The sequence below is a fragment of the Ranitomeya imitator genome, chromosome 2 (genome assembly GCF_032444005.1).
Source record: "Ranitomeya imitator isolate aRanImi1 chromosome 2, aRanImi1.pri, whole genome shotgun sequence".
Taxonomy (NCBI): Eukaryota; Metazoa; Chordata; class Amphibia; order Anura; family Dendrobatidae; genus Ranitomeya; species Ranitomeya imitator.
Genome location: NC_091283.1, coordinates 738,527,300 through 738,544,976, shown reverse-complemented (window position 1 = coordinate 738,544,976; position 17,677 = coordinate 738,527,300). Strand labels below are relative to the sequence as shown.

General features: G+C 41.3%; 1 protein-coding gene across 1 annotated transcript in view; it reads right to left on the bottom strand.

Annotated features, from left to right (window-relative positions):
* Positions 1-1,496: 1,496 nt before the first annotated feature.
* Positions 1,497-17,677, bottom strand: part of CDH23 (cadherin related 23) — a 1,839,731-nt gene continuing 1,823,550 nt past the window's right edge. Inside the window, exon 68 of the mRNA XM_069753216.1 lies at positions 1,497-2,442. Coding sequence (XP_069609317.1) covers positions 2,119-2,442 — 324 coding nt within the window. The 3' untranslated portion in view covers positions 1,497-2,118. The remainder of the gene's footprint in view (positions 2,443-17,677) is intronic.

Sequence of the window (17,677 nt, the reverse complement as noted above, 5' to 3'; positions counted from 1 at the left end):
AGCCATTTGGTAAATTCAAAGAAGTAAAATTTTTTCACACTAATGTACACTCTGCACCCCATCTTGACTGAAACAAACAGAAATGTAGATTTTTTTGCAAATTTAATAAAAAAGAAAAACTGAAATATCACATGGTCATAAGTATTCAGATCTTTTGCTCAGACACTCATATTTAAGTCACATGCTGTCCATTTCCTTGTGATCCTCCTTGAGATGGTTCTACTCCTTCATTGGAGTCCAGCTGTGTTTAATTATACTGATAGGACTTGATTTGGAAAAGCACACACCTGCCTATATAAGACCTCACAGTGCATGTCAGACCAAATGAGAATCATGAGATCAAAGGAACTGGCCAAGGAGCTCAGAGACAGACTTGTGGCAAGGCACAGATCTGGCCAAGGTTACAACAGAATTTCTGCAGTACTCAAGGTTCCTAAGAGCACAGTGGCCTCCATAATCCTTAAATGGAAGAAGTATGGTACCACCAGAAGTTTTCCTAGACTTGGCCATCCAGCCAAACTGAGCAATCTTGGGAGAAGAGCCTTGGTGAGAGAGGTAAAGAAGAACCCCAAGATCCCTGTGGCTGAGCTCCAGAGATGCAGTAGGGAGATGGGAGAAAGTTCCATAAAGTCAACTATCACTGCAGCCTTCCACCAGTCGGGCCTTTATGGCATTGTGGCCCGACGGAAGCCTCTCCTCAATGCAAGACATATAAAAGCCCGCATAGAGTTTGCTAAAAAAAAACACATGAAGGACTCCCAGACTATGAGAAATAAGATTCTCTGGTCTGATGAGACGAAGATAGACCTTTTTGGTGATAATTGTAAGTGGTATGTGTTTAGAAAACCAGGTACTGCTGATCACCTGCCCAATACAATCCCAACAGTGAAACATGGTGGTGGCAGCATCAGAACAATTCTGTGACCATTCTTGAATGGCCCAGCCAGAGCCCTGACCTAAACCCAACTGAGCATCTCTGGAGAGCCACCAATGTTCACCATCCATCCTGACAGAACTGGAGAGGATCTGCAAGGAAGAATAGCAGAGGATCCCCAAATCCATTTGTGAAAAACTTGTTGCATCATTCCCAAGAAGACTCATGGCTGTACTAACTCAAATATACTTACGACCATGTGATATTTGTTTTTCTTTTTTATTAAATTTTCAAAAATTACTACATTTCTGTTTTTTTAGTCAAGATGGGGTGCAGAGTGTACATTAATGAGACAAAAAATTAGCTTTTTTGAATTTACCAAATGGCTGCAATGAAACAAATAGTGAAAAATTTAAAGGGGTCTGAATACCTTTCGTACCCACTGTATATTGAAGGTTCCTAGGGCTGCCTGCCTATGCTTTTTATTGTTAGGGCATAAATATTGTAGGATACTTAGAATACTCAAACCATACCATGATTATGCACTAAAAGTTTGTTTTGATGTTTCCACGTACATATGAAAAAGTGTAATGTATTGAGTTTAATAACCAGACAAAAGCCATTTTAAAGTACCAGATTTTTTCCTCTCTTCATAACAAACATTAAAAAAAACTCACAAAACTCACATACATTTAAAAATGAATTAAATTACACACTAAAATGCTTTCAGTCTTCTTGTTGTGCTCTGGAATTTGTGGATTTGGTAGGGCTGCACAACTAAAAGGACAATAGTCTAAAGTTCAATCCGTGTTATGACCTCACAGGCCTTGAGGCAGTGTTATTGTCCAGTGTTTTTCCCAATGACACCAGAAGAGTATTTCACTGCCGGCAGGAAAGAATTCTTTGTACCAAGCCATTCTTAGCATTTATTTTCTTCTCTTCATTGCCATGATTGCGATTTCTTGTTTCCTAGTACCATGTGGAGCACCATAATTTGGTATGTTTCCTTTAGATCACAACTTTACAGTCATACTGGAAAAATATTCTCAAGATGGCTCTTCTGAGTTATAGGAATTATTTGTTGCATAACAAGCCCACCAAGAAACGGGTGGGTATTTGTGCTTTTATCTTACTCGTTGAAACTATGCTAGCTCAAACCAGCCCCTGTCCATTTTGTGCTGCAATGCTTAAGCAGTGACTCAGTACATACTTCTTAACTGCTAGACCAATGAGGCCACCTCTAGTCATAATTCTGTTATTTCCAAAGGGCTTTCCATTATGGTGTCTCTCAGCTTGTGCATTGGCGTGGATTTTGCTGATTCTGTGCGAGCATTTCTATCAATGAAAGCACAATTGTCTGTGTTTAGTGTCTCTAGAGATCGTCCAATGCCCTTTTGGTCATCCTCTGGTAAACTATTGATGTCGGAAGTCAAAAGGGTTCCAGTACTTCCGTGTACCACATGAATCCCATCTGGTCCCTTTATTTCCACTGGATGTTTGTGCTTGAAACGCAAAGAACCATGTCTTGGGCTTTGATCATCATCTTCATCCAAATCATTCTGGATCAACTATAACACAGAACAATACGAAATACAATATTATTATTAAAGAATACTATTATTGGACTATTAAAGGCATTTGTGGTTTATCTGAATACGTAATGAGAGCATAGAGAAATGTAAACTCTTCACAAAACTCACACACAGTGTGACCCCAGCAAAGTAATTGCTGTGTCTATAGAATTATCTCATGCGATTATCTTAAGGTTATTGCTAAATGTAGGAAAATCTGTAGTATGAGACATTTCGCTATGCTTGATAGCCGCACTCCCAATGATAATCAGAGGCTCCCCTTGTCATTCCAGTGTGAGCCAGGAAAGCATGATTATCTTGTAATTACAAGGTAACTGTGATTAACTTCATAAGAAGAAGAAAAAAATCCTGTTGGGTGTTGCGCCAAAATTGCTGATATCAGTCTGATCAATTTTTCATAGTACAGTCCTTGTAATGTGATAAACTAAAGAATCAGGTCACAGTATTAAATTTTAATTGCTCTTTCAGAAAACTTTTGAGACATGTCAGAAACTTTTAATGATGGAGGCCCTTGTGATGAGACCCCCATAGACAACTGAAACAAAAGGTCAAAAACGCTAAGCTGAGCGCTACTTTTCTCCACGACTGAAGAAAGACTGAGGCCATCTCCAGTCACAAAGGAAAGCAAAGCATAGATTGAGCCCCTGTGTCCCTGCTTCTCACCTGAAAATTATTAGCTGTCTATATTACTGTTTCACTGGAATTAATTTTTGTACTAAAAAGATAAAATATGTATGTATATAGTATGAAAAGTATTTACATTTGAGACACTTCTGCCATAAATTTATAAAAAGTGAACAAACCCTTACCATCCACTACTGTACAGTCAATTTTCATTTATTGAAAGAACTTGCAACTCTACTCCAAGGATTACTTAATTCTATGTATTAGCTATAATTTGACTTTACCCTTTGAAACATTTTAAGAATAAGAAATGCAAATTTGGCTCCTAAATCATATTTGGGTTGTCTAAAAAAATAATTCTAAAAAGTTGGGTAATATTTTTGACACAATCGTATGTGTTGAAGAAGTGGTTTATATTTATTTACCACTGATGAAACCAAGTCACAAGATTATGTATTACCTGTTAGGATCACATACTTGAAAAAGAAACTATAAAAATGTGGAACTAATCAGACTTCCCCTGTTAATTAATATCCACTGTAGTGTTCTCAGTTTAGAGAAGTGGTAAGAATAAAAGCAGAACATTTAAAAAAAAAAAAACCTCTGCAAATTCCTTAAAGGGAAGCGTATATATACTGTATCTATACACACATATACAGTGGGGCAAAAAAGTATTTAGTCAGTCAGCAATAGTGCAAGTTCCACCACTTAAAAAGATGAGAGGCGTCTGTAATTTACATCATAGGTAGACCTCAACTATGGGAGACAAACTGAGAAAAAAAAATCCAGAAAATCACATTGTCTGTTTTTTTAACATTTTATTTGCATAGTATGGTGGAAAATAAGTATTTGGTCAGAAACAAAATTTCATCTCAATACTTTGCAATATATCCTTTGTTGGCAATGACAGAGGTCAAACGTTTGCTGTAAGTCTTCACAAGGTTGCCACACACTGTTGTTGGTATGTTGGCCTATTCCTCCATGCAGATCTCCTCTAGAGCAGTTATGTTTTTGGCTTTTCGCTTGGCAACACGGACTTTCAACTCCCTCCAAAGGTTTTCTATAGGGTTGAGATCTGGAGACTGGCTAGGCCACTCCAGGACCTTGAAATGCTTCTTACGAAGCCACTCCTTTGTTGCCCTGGCGGTGTGCTTTGGATCATTGTCATGTTGAAAGACCCAGCCACGTTTCATCTTCAATGCCCTTGCTGATGGAAGGAGGTTTGCACTCAAAATCTCACGATACATGGCCCCATTCATTCTTTCATGTACCCGGATCAGTCGTCCTGGCCCCTTTGCAGAGAAACAGACCCAAAGCATGATGTTTCCACCACCATGCTTTACAGTAGGTATGGTGTTTGATGGATGCAACTCAGTATTCTTTTTCCTCCAAACACGACAAGTTGTGTTTCTACCAAACAGTTCCAGTTTGGTTTCATCAGACCATAGGACATTCTCCCAAAACTCCTCTGGATCATCCAAATGCTCTCTAGCAAACTTCAGACAGGCCCGGACATGTACTGGCTTAAGCAGTGGGACACGTCTGGCACTGCAGGATCTGAGTCCATGGTGGCGTAGTGTGTTACTTATGGTAGGCCTTGTTACATTGGTCCCAGCTCTCTGCAGTTCATTCACTAGGTCCCCCCGCGTGGTTCTGGGATTTTTGCTCACCGTTCTTGTGATCATTCTGACCCCACGGGGTGGGATTTTGCGTGGAGCCCCAGATCGAGGGAGATTATCAGTGGTCTTGTATGAATTCCATTTTCTAATTATTGCTCCCACTGTTGATTTCTTCACTCCAAGCTGGTTGGCTATTGCAGATTCAGTCTTCCCAGCCTGGTGCAGGGCTACAATTTTGTTTCTGGTGTCCTCTGACAGCTCTTTGGTCTTCACCATAGTGGAGTTTGGAGTCAGACTGTTTGAGGGTGTGCACAGGTGTCTTTTTATACTGATAACAAGTTTAAACAGGTGCCATTACTACAGGTAATGAGTGGAGAAAAGAGGAGACTCTTAAAGAAGAAGTTACAGGTCTGTGAGAGCCAAAAATCTTGATTGTTTGTTTCTGACCAAATACTTATTTTCCACCATAATGTGCAAATAAAATGTTAAAAAAACAGACAATGTGATTTTCTGGATTTTTTTTTCTCAGTTTGTCTCCCATAGTTGAGGTCTACCTATGATGTAAATTACAGACGCCTCTCATCTTTTTAAGTGGTGGAACTTGCACTATTGCTGACTGACTAAATACTTTTTTGCCCCACTGTATATATATATATACAAAGAGGTATGCTAGAATCCTATGGGCCCTTATACATTTGGACCAGGATCTCCACCAGAATGTTGGTCAGATGTACAGTTCCCTGTACCCTGTATTCATGTCCTCAATTCTGGTCTCTGTCCTGGAATGATGTGCCTTGTCATGTCTCCAAACCTGTAATTATATCCCTGTCCTGGCCCTTATTCTATAATATTGTCCTCCATCTTGGCCCCAACATGGTATAATGTCCCCCATCCTGGCACTTATCCATAAAAATGTCCTCTGCTAGGACCCCTAACCTGTAATAATGTCCTCTAACTTGACCTCCATCCTGTAATAATATCCTTCACCTTGGCCCCATACTGTAAAAATTTCCACCATCCTCTAATAATAAAACCTATCCTGTAATAATGTCCTCCATCATGGCGCCATCATGTAAAACTGTCCCTTTTCCTGGTTCCTTATCCTTTGAACTATCCTGTAATAATGTCCCCCATCTTGGCTCCTTTCTTTAATAGGGTCCTCAATCCTGGGCCCCTTCCTATAATACTGTCCACCATACTGGGCACCTTCCTGTAATATTATCTCTCTTCCTGGACCCTATATTGTAATAATGTCCTCTGTTGTTGCCAATATCCTGTAATATTGTCCATCTGCTGGTCCAAAACCTTAAACTTCTGAATAATATGTGCAACTGTAGTAACAGAAGCATCAAGCTTTTTGGAGATAGCCTTATAGCCTTTACCTTTATGTTAAAGGTATGTTATGTTTGTGTATAATTTCTTTCTAATCTCCAGAGACAACCCTCTCCATTTTTTGGTCCATGTTCAGTGTGCTACACAACATGATACCAAACAACACAGTGACTACTTTTCACTCTTTAAATAGGCAGACTGACTGATTACAAGTTCGTGGACACCTGTGATGCTAAGTACAGGACGCACCTTAGTTTAACATGTCAAATTATTTTCAATCTTTTCTACAGGTACCACTATTTTTGTCCAGACCATTTTTATTAGTCTGTTTTTTTTATATATATTTTCTGTTGAATCACAATTCAAAAGCAGTGCCAGATTTTCATCAGTTGATATTCAGTAAATTTAACTTGAAAATTACTTTTGCCAGTTTCGAGTTATTTCAGTGACTTTTGTGGGTTTTTCTTACTTTATTAAAAGGTCACCAACAATTGTGTCCACATCTGTAGATTGAAACTTGTGTAAATGGAGTATATATATATACAGTGGGGCAAAAAAGTATTTAGTCAGTCAGCAATAGTGCAAGTTCCACCACTTAAAAAGATGAGAGGCGTCTGTAATTTACATCATAGGTAGACCTCAACTATGGGAGACAAACTGAGAAAAAAAAATCCAGAAAATCACATTGTCTGTTTTTTTATCATTTTTTTTGCATATTATGGTGGAAAATAAGTATTTGGTCAGAAACAAACAATCAAGATTTCTGGCTCTCACAGACCTGTAACTTCTTCTTTAAGAGTCTCCTCTTTCCTCCACTCATTACCTGTAGTAATGGCACCTGTTTAAACTTGTTATCAGTATAAAAAGACACCTGTGCACACCCTCAAACAGTCTGACTCCAAACTCCACTATGGTGAAGACCAAAGAGCTGTCAAAGGACACCAGAAACAAAATTGTAGCCCTGTACCAGGCTGGGAAGACTGAATCTGCAATAGCCAACCAGCTTGGAGTGAAGAAATCAACAGTGGGAGCAATAATTAGAAAATGGAAGACATACAAGACCACTGATAATCTCCCTCGATCTGGGGCTCCACGCAAAATCCCACCCCGTGGGGTCAGAATGATCACAAGAACGGTGAGCAAAAATCCCAGAACCACGCGGGGGGACCTAGTGAATGAACTGGAGAGAGCTGAGACCAATGTAACAAGGCCTACCATAAGTAACACACTACGCCACCATGGACTCAGATCCTGCAGTGCCAGACGTGTCCCACTGCTTAAACCAGTACATGTCCGGGACCGTCTGAAGTTTGCTAGAGAGCATTTGGATGATCCAGAGGAGTTTTGGGAGAATGTCCTATGGTCTGATGAAACCAAACTGGAACTGTTTGGTAGAAACACAACTTGTCGTGTTTGGCGGAAAAAGAATACTGAGTTGCATCCATCAAACACCATACCTACTGTAAAGCATGGTGGTGGAAACATCATGCTTTGGGGTTATTTCTCTGCAAAGGGGCCAGGACGACTGATCCGGGTACATGAAAGAATGAATGGGGCCATGTATCGTGAGATTTTGAGTGCAAACCTCCTTCCATCAGCAAGGGCATTGAAGATGAAACGTGGCTGGGTCTTTCAACATGACAATGATCCAAAGCACACCGCCAGGGCAACGAAGGAGTGGCTTCGTAAGAAGCATTTCAAGGTTCTGGAGTGGCCTAGCCAGTCTCCAGATCTCAACCCTATAGAAAACCTTTGGAGGGAGTTGAAAGTCTGTGTTGCCAAGCGAAAAGCCAAAAACATCACTGCTCTAGAGGAGATCTGCATGGAGGAATGGGCCAACATACCAACAACAGTGTGTGGCAACCTTGTGAATACTTACAGAAAACGTTTGACCTCTGTCATTGGCAACAAAGGATATATTACAAAGTATTGAGATGAAATTTTGTTTCTGACCAAATACTTATTTTCCACCATAATATGCAAATAAAATGTTAAAAAAACAGACAATGTGATTTTCTGGATTTTTTTTTCTCAGTTTGTCTCCCATAGTTGAGATCTACCTATGATGTAAATTACAGACGCCTCTCATCTTTTTAAGTGGTGGAACTTGCACTATTGCTGACTGACTAAATACTTTTTTGCCCCACTGTATATATATATATATATGTATATATATATATATATATATATATATATATATATACACACACACAATTTTGCTCAAAAGTTTACATATCCGGCAGAATTTTTGCCTTCTTGGCCTTTTTTTCAGAGAATATGAATGATAACACGAAAACCTTTTCCCCACTCATGGTTAGTGGTGGGATGAAGCAATTTATTGTCAAACTATTGTGTTTTCTCTTTTTAAATCATAATGACAACTCAATACATCCAAATGACCCTGATCAAAAGTTCCCATACCCCATTTCTTAATACCGTGTATTGCCCCCTCTAACATCAATAACAGCTTGAAGTTTTTTGTGGTATTTGTGGATGAGGTTCTTTATTTTCTCAGATGGTTAAGCTGCCTACTCTTCTTGGCAAAAAGCCTCCAGTTCCTGTAAATTCCTGTGCTGTCTAGCATGAACTGCGAGCTTGAGATCTCCCCAGAGTGGCTCAATGATATTGAGGTCAGGAGACTGAGATGGCCTATCCATAGCCTTCACTTTTGCTCTGCTGTAGCCAATGATAGGTCGACTTGGCCTTGTGCTTTGGATCGCTGTTATGTTGGTATGTCCAAGTACGTCCCATGTACAGCTTCCGGGCTGATGATGACAAATCTGCCTCCAGAAAACAGTAGTTTGACAATAAATGGCTTCACCCAACCACTAACCATGAGTGGGAAAAAGTTTTGGTCTTATCATACATATTCTTTGAAAAAAGGCCAAGAAAGCAAAAATTCTGCCGGAGTATGTAAACTTTTGAGTACAACTGTAGTTATAGTCTAGTAAGAAGAAGTTCTGCAATATTGAAACACAATGCTCAATTCCTACTCCCTTCATTCTTGATGGGACCCTTGAGGAAGCGGCGTGTTCACGCTGCGAAACGCGCGTCGGGGCGTACCCACCAGGCGGGACCCCTTCACCTCTCTCCCCCCGTCTGCATGGGTAAGCATTTAGCCCAGGTTTCACCGCTGGCACAAGGGTTACTTTAGATATTAGTGCGCACTTGCCTTATACCCTTTGCAAGGTCCTGGCATTTTTGTGATTGCTTTTTCCCATGCAGTTACTTGCTGTTATACGGTGTTTTTCCGCTTCTAGCTGCAGTTTTAATCACTCTTTACATTTTGTAGGGGTGGTGAGATGTGGGGTGTTTACTGTTCTTTTTTTCCCCCTGTCTATGCTATGCTGTGGTATACTACGTGATGAGTACTGATGTCCTAATTTTAATTGTTTATTAATAAAGATTGCCTTTTATATCTTTACTATATGCTCCTGGTCCTCCTCTTTTTTGTATTTAGTGTTTTGAGCGATTATATATACTATCTGGGTCATTACTATATGCACTAGCATTCATTCCCAGACTTTGTTAATATGCATTCGGAATCATGGTCTGTAGTAGTTATAGTCTAGTAAGAAGAAGTTCTGCAATATTGAAACACAATGCTCAATTCCTACTCCCTTCATTCTTGATGGGACTGCCATGAATGGCTGAGCTCTGTTAAGAGTCAGCTCCCTCAAGTGTTTATTTCTGTTAATGTTGATGATTATGGCTTACTGCCAATGAAAACCCAAGCGTCATTATCTCAGTAAATTAGAATACTTTATAACATCAGCTTGAAAAATTATTTTAAAATATGAAATGTGGGCCTACTGAAATGTGTGTTCAGTAAATGCACTCAATACTTAGTCGGGGCTCCTTTTGTATCAATTACTGCATCAATGCAGGCGTGGTATGGAGGAGAATCAGCCTGTGGCACGGCTGAGGTGTTATGAAAGCCCAGGTTGCTTTGATAGCAGCCTTCAGCTCGTCTGCATTGTTGGATCTGGTGTCTCATCTTCCTCTTGACAATTCCCCATAGATTCTCTATGGGGGTTAAGGTCAGGTGAGTTTGCTGGCCAATCAAGCACTGTGATACTGTTGTTTTTAAACCAGGTATTGGTACTTTTGGCAGTGTGGACAGGTGCCAAGTCCTGCTAGAGATTGAAATTTCCATCTCCCAAAAGCTTGTCAGCATAAAGTGCTCTAAAGTTTCCTGGTAGAAGGCTGCCCTGACTTTGGTCTTGATAAAACACAGTGGACATACACCAGCAGATGACATGGCTCCCCAAACCATCACAGATTGTGGAAACTTCACATTAGACCTCTAGCAGCTTGGATTGTGGCCTCTCCACTCTTCCTCCAGACTCTAGGACCTTGATTTCCAAATGAAATGCAAAATTTACTTTCATATGAAAACAACACCTTGGATCACTGAGCAGCAGTCCAGTTCTTTTTCTCGTTGGCACAGGTAAGATGCTTCTGGCGTTGTCTATTGGTCAAGAGTGGCTTGACACAAGAAATGCGACATTTGTAGTTCATGTCCTGGCTACGCCTGTGTGTGGCGGCTCTTAAAGAAATGACTCCAGCAGCAGTCCACTCCTTGTGAATCTCCCCCCAATTTTAGAATGGCCTTTTCTTAATCTTTTCAAGGCTACGATTATCACGGTTGCTTGTGCACCTTTTTCTACCACACTTTTTCCTTCCACTGAACTTTCAGTTAATATGCTTGGATACAGCACTCTGTGAGCAGCCAGCTTCTTTAGCAATGACTGCCTTCTGGACATCTGTCAAGTCAGTGGTCTTCCCCATGGTTGTGGAGCCTACTGAAACAAACTAAGAAGCCTTTTTAAATGCTTAAAAAGCCGTTGCAGATGTTTTTTGTTAACTATTTTAATTTACGGAGATGACTTTTGGGTTTTCATTGGCTGTAAGCCATAATCATCAACATTAACTGAAATAAACACTTTAAATAGATCACTCTGTTTGTAATGACTATATAATATGAATTTCACTTTTTGTATTGAAGAACTGAAATACATTAACTTTTTGATGATATTCTAATTTTGTGACAAGCAACTGTATAAAATAATTTATTCTGTACATTACACACCAAAAAGTGTGAAATTGAAATACAAATTTTTTCGGTCTCCGTACGTTCCCCAGCAATCAAAACGTTGTAAATATCCCAAAAGGCCATCAATGAAAATTACAGCTGGGTGCACAAAAAAGAAAGCCCTCACAAACCTCTATTGATTTAAAAATAAAAAAAGTTATTTAAAGTGAAAATTACATTTTATAGTAAAATGAATTGTGTCATTCAGATTAATATCCTGGCTGGTCGTCAGTAAAATTGCATCGGGGGGTCGCTCATGTACAAATTGAGGTCTCATTTCAACAACTTCTCTAAAAGACGTAATTTAGCCGAGATCTCAAACTAAGATTAACTTGAATACCAGCCAGGAAATTAATCAGCGCATGCTTTGCCTGCTGCAAAGACGGCCCCGGCGCAGAATTTTAAACAGAAGGCAGGTCACCGAAAAAGCAGTGTCAGTCAAACACCACAGGGAGGTGAAGGGGCCATAGCAGAAGACCCTGTGTATAGTCCGTCCCTTGTGCACCTAACTCTCATTATCTGAAAATATAACTGCTGATTAAAGAATAATGATAAAGTGGATTTCTTCACTAACTGCTTCAACTTAATCTGTATCACAGCGCCATTACGGTCATGTCTTTATTGTAAACCATGGTGTTAGGATCTCTTTAAAGTCACATGAGAGCCACAGTTGTTTGTATCTTTATATAGCAATACAGTCATGGCCAAAAGTATTGACACCCCTGCAATTATTATTATTATTTATTATTATTTATTATTATAGCGCCATTTATTCCATGGCGCTTTACATGTGAAGAGGGGTATACATAATAAAACAAGTACAATAATCTTGAACAATACAAGTCACAACTGGTACAGGAGGAGAGAGGACCCTGCCCGCGAGGGCTCACAATCTACAAGGGATGGGTGAGGATACAGTGGGTGAGGGTAGAGCTGGTCATGCAGCGGTTTGGTCGATCGGTGGTTACTGCAGGTTGTAGGCTTGTCAGAAGAGGTGCGTCTTCAGGTTCTTTTTGAAGGTTTCGATGGTAGGTGAGAGTCTGATGTGTTGTGGTAGAGAGTTCCAGAGTAGGGGGGATGCACGAGAGAAATCTTGTATGTGATTGTGGGAAGAGGAGATAAAAGGGGAGTAGAGAAGGAGATCTTGTGAGGATCGGAGGTTGCGTGCAGGAAAATACCGGGAGACGAGGTCACAGATGTATGGAGGAGACAGGTTGTGGATGGCTTTGTATGTTATGGTTAGGCTTTTGTACTGGAGTCTCCGGGTGATGGGGAGCCAGTGCAAGGATTGACAGAGGGGAGAGGCCGGGGAATAGCGGGGGGACAGGTGGATTAGTCTGGCAGCAGAGTTTAGAATAGATTGGAGGGGTGCAAGAGTGTTAGAGGGGAGGCCACAGAGCAGGAGGTTACAGTAGTCGAGGCGGGAGATGATGAGGGCATGGACTAGGATTTTTGCAGATTCTTGGTTTAGGAATGTACGGATCCATGAAATATTTTTGAGTTGGAGGCGGCAGGAAGTAGAAAGGGTTTGGATATGTGGTTTGAAGGAGAGATCAGTGTCAAGGATTACCCCAAGACAGCGGGCTTGTGGGACTGGGGAGAGTGGGCTGTAATGAATAGGTTCGTTGGGGAGGTCGTGTGAGATGGGGGAAAGATGATGAATTCTGTTTTGTCCATGTTAAGTTTTAGAAATCTAGTGGAGAAGAAGGATGAAATAGCAGACAGACATTGAGGGATTCTGGTTAGTAGGGAGGTGATATCTGGTCCAGAGATGTAGATCTGTGTGTCGTCAGCATAGAGATGATACTGAAAGCCGTGAGATTCTATGAGCTGTCCCAGGCCAAAGGTGTAAATGGAGAAGAGCAGGGGTCCTAGAACTGAACCTTGAGGGACTCCGACAGATAGGGGGCGAGGTGAGGAGGTGGTGTGTGAGTGGGAGACGCTGAATGTCCGGTCAGTTAGGTATGACGAGATCCAGGATAGGGCCAAGTCTGTGATGCCAAGGGATGAGAGGGTCTGCAGCAGCAGGGAATGGTCCACTGTGTCAAAGGCAAAGGACAGGTCCAGGAGGAGGAGGATAGAGTAGTGTCGCTTGCTCTTGGCAGTTAATAGGTCATTGGTGACCTTAGTTAGGGCAGATTCAGTGGAGTGGTGTGACCGGAAGCCTGATTGAAAGTGGTCGAAGAAGGAGCAGGAAGATAGATAGGAGGACAGTTCAAGATGGACATGTTGTTCCAGTAGTTTTGAGGCAAAGGGGAGAAGTGATATAGGGCGATAGCTAGACACAGAGGATGGGTCAAGGCAGAGCTTTTTGAGGATAGGTGTGATGGAGGCATGTTTAAAGCTTGAGGGGAAAACACGAGTTGTTAGTGATAGGTTGAAGAGATGGGTTAGGGTTGGGATGAAGACTGTGGTGAGGTTTGGGATGAAGTGGGATGGGAGTGGGTCAAGTGCACAGGTGGTGAGATGTGATCTTGAGAGTAGAGTGGAGAGTCTGTCTTCTGTAATGGTGGAGAAGTTGGTTTTGGAGGTGGAGGACTGGGTAGTTGGGAGGAAGGGTTCTGGGGGTTGTTTACTAAAACTGTCTCTGATGCTCTCAATCTTCTGCTTGAAAAATGAGGCAAAGTCTTCAGCTGAGATGGGTGGGGAGGGAGGAGGTGCTGGGGGGCGGAGGAGAGAATTGAAGGTGTTGAATAACTGTTTGGGGTTGTGAGACAGGGAGGATATGAGAGATGAGAAGTAGGTTTGTTTTGCTGTGGCGAGTGTGGTTTTGAAAGTAGTGAGGGACTGTTTGAATGCGATGAAGTGCTCGTTGGAGTGGGATCTTTTCCATCTGCGCTCAGCAGCCCTGGAAGCTCGCCTCAGTTCTTTGGTCAGGCTGGTGTGCCAGGGCTGTCTGTTGATTTTGCGAGCTTTGGTATGTGTGAGAGGGGCAAGAGTTTCCAAAGCTGCAGCTATTGTGGTGTTATATAGAGCGGCAGCATCATCTGCATTGTGTAGGGAGCTTATGTCTGCGAGAGGGAGGAGGGATTCCGAGAGTGAGTGAAGATCAAGGTGTTTAAGATTTCTGCGAGGGTGTGAGAGTCTGTGGGGTGGGGGTTGTAGACAAGGAGTGGAGAGGGAAGAGAATGTGAGTAGGTTGTGGTCGGAAAGAGGAAGAGGTGAGTTTGAGAGGTTAGATAGGGAGCAGAGGCGGGTGAAGATGAGGTCCAGTGTGTGACCATCTTTGTGGGTGGCTGTAGAAGACAATTGAGCAAGGCCAAAGGAGGAAGTGAGGGATAGAAGTTTAGTGGCAGCTGAGAGGGAAGTGTCAATGGGGATGTTGAAGTCGCCCATGATGATAGTGGGGATGTCAGCGGTGAGGAAATGGAGTAGCCAGGTGGTGAAGTGGTCAAAGAAGGTGGTGGCTGGCCCTGGGGGACGGTAGATGACAGCCAGTTGGAGGTTGGAGGGGGAGTAGATGCGCACGGAATGCACCTCAAAGGAAGGGAGGGTAACAGAGGGTGGAAGTGGGATTGGGGTGAAGGAGCAGTTATCTGACAGGAGAAAACCAACTCCTCCGCCATGCTTGCCGCTGGGGCGAGGGGTGTGAGAGAGGTGGAATCCACCATAGGAAAGCGCGGCTGGAGAGGCTGAGTCAGAGGGGGTGAGCCAGGTTTCAGTGATGCCGAGGAAGGAGAGTTTGTTATTGATAAAGAGGTCATGGATAAATGGAAGTTTATTGCAGACAGAGCGTGCGTTCCATAGTGCTCCAGATAGGGAAATTGGGGGAGTGGGGGCTGGATGAATGGGTATGAGGTTACTGTGGTTGCGAGGACGTGTAGAGGATCATGGCAGGGGATTAGAAGTGAGTGTGGGGATGTGATGAGGAGAGCCAGGATTTGGGGATATGTTGCCAGCAATGAGGAGCAGCAGACTGAGCGTTAGAAGGTGTGAGCTGGATAGGTCATGATGTGGCCGTGTGTGCCTGGAGAGAAAGGATTGTATGTAGAGGTATTCTGTCAGATAATACTAATTTTCTTCCTGAAAATGATTGCAAACGCAAATTATTTGGTATTATTATCTTCATTTAATTTGTTTAAAATGAAGAAACACAAAAAGAATTGTCCTAAAGCCAAATTGGATATAATTCCACACCAAACATAAAAAAGGGGGTGGACAAAAGTATTAGCACTGTTCGAAAAATCATGTGATGCTTCTCTAATTTGTGTTAACAGCACCTGTAACTTACCTGTGGCACCTAACAGGTGTTGGCAATAACTAAATCACACTTGCAGCCAGTTGACATGGATTAAAGTTGACTCAACCTTTGTCCTGTGTCCTTGTGTGTACCACATTGAGCATGGAGAAAAGAAAGACCAAAGAACTGTCTGAGGACATGAGAAACCAAATTGTGAGGAAGCATGAGCAATCTCAAGGCTACAAGTCCATCTCCAAAGACCTGAATGTTCCTGTGTCTACCGTGCGCAGTGTCATCAAGAAGTTTAAAGCCCATGGCACTGTGGCTAACCTCCCTAGATGTGGACGGAAAAGAAAAATTGACAAGAGATTTCAACGCAAGATTGTGCTGATCTTGGAGTAAGAACCTCGACTAACATCTAAATAAGTTCAAGCTGCCCTGCAGTCCGAGGGTACAACAGTGTCAACCCGTACTATCAGTCGGCATCTGAATGAAAAGGGACTGTATGTTAGGAGACCCAGGAAGACCCCACTTCTTACCCCGAGACATATAAAAGCCAGGCTGGAGTTTGCCAAAACTTACCTGAAAAAGCCTAAAACGTTTTGGAAGAATGTTCTTTGGTCAGATGGAGACAAAAGTAGAACTTTTTGGGCAAAGGCATCAACATAGAGTTTACAGGAGAAAAAAAGAGGCAATCAAAGAAAAGAACATGGTCCCTACAGTCAAACATGGTGGAGGTTCCCTGATGTTTTGGAGTTGCTTTGCTGCCTCTGGCACTGGACTGCTTGACCATGTTCATGGCATTATGAAGTCTGAAGACTACCAACAAATTTTGCAGCATAATGTAGGGCCCAGTGTGAGAAAGCTGGGTCTCCCTCAGAGGTCATGGGTCTTCCAGCAGGACAATGACACAAAACACACTTCAAAAAGCACTAGAAAATGGTTTGAGAGAAAGCACTGGAGACTTCTAAGGTGGCCAGCAATGAGTCCAGACCCGAATCCCATAGAACACCTGTGGAGAGATCTAAAAATGGCAGTTTGGAGAAGGCACCCTTCAAATATCAGGAACCTGGATCAGTTTGCCAAAGAATGATCTAAAATTCCAGCAGAGCATTGTAAGAAACTCATTGATGGTTACCGGAAGAGGTTGGTCGCAGTTATTTTGGCTAAAGGTTGTGCAACCAAGTATTAGGCTGAGGGTGCCAATACTTTTGTCTGGCCCATTTTTGGAGTTTTGTGTGAAATGATCAATGTTTTGCATTTTGCTTCATTCTCTTTTGTGTTTTTTCATTTAAGACAAATTAAATGAAGATAATAATACCAAATAATTTGTGTTTGCAATCATTTTCAGGAAGAAAATGAGTATTATCTGACAGAATTGCAGGGGAGTCAATACTTTTGGCCATGACTGTATGTATTTTCTTTACACTGATATTCGCATAAGATGTTTATTTAATTTACTAATTACCCACAATATTTGCATATCATCATGTGTTTTTTAAGAAACTTGATTACATAGTAACATAGTTAGTAAGGCCGAAAAAAGACATTTGTCCATCCAGTTCAGCCTATATTCCATCATAATAAATACCCAGATCTACGTCCTTCTACAGAACCTAATAATTGTAATGTGATTGGAATGTGTTTTGTTTTTGTACCTTTTTTAATTTCTCATTATCAATATGAATAAGGACTGGCACACTTAGAAATGCACTAGTGTTTTCTGTTACTTTGGATATTATGAGATCCAAATAAAACCATATAATTCATATGGATGCAGGACTTTTCATGACTATTGTGTTTGCATGGTTCCTGGTATCTCTGCGCAGAGGATTGATTAAGACCAGGCCCAACTTCTTTTTTTACTTTATTTCTTAAACCTCAAATTGTGTTTGGCTCTAAAACCGAAAATAATAAATAACTTATAAAATTAATCAATTCATTATTTACATTGCTTGTTACATTCATTTTCATAGGAATATACCATAGTAGTGTTTAAGGAGTACATTTTAATGTAATTTATGTTTTAACTACTTAAATAAGTTTTCCCACATACAAAGTTCATTTTAATGACTAAACTGTGGAATAAAAATACGGTAAGTTCTACAAATGGATGTGATTAAACAACATGTACCTGTGCTGATATAATCTTATAAATGTGCCCCTGCTGTGCCCTGTGTAATATCTGTGTCTGACCGTACAGGGACATGGTCTGATCATACCACATCTCCTGGGTAGACAGTATACAGATATTACAGCACAAGATCAAAAATTACTCTTTCCATTAGGTAAAACATTGCTTAAAAACAGACAGATTAATGTTTTACATCACAGAAAGAAGTCTCTGCGATCCCATGCTGT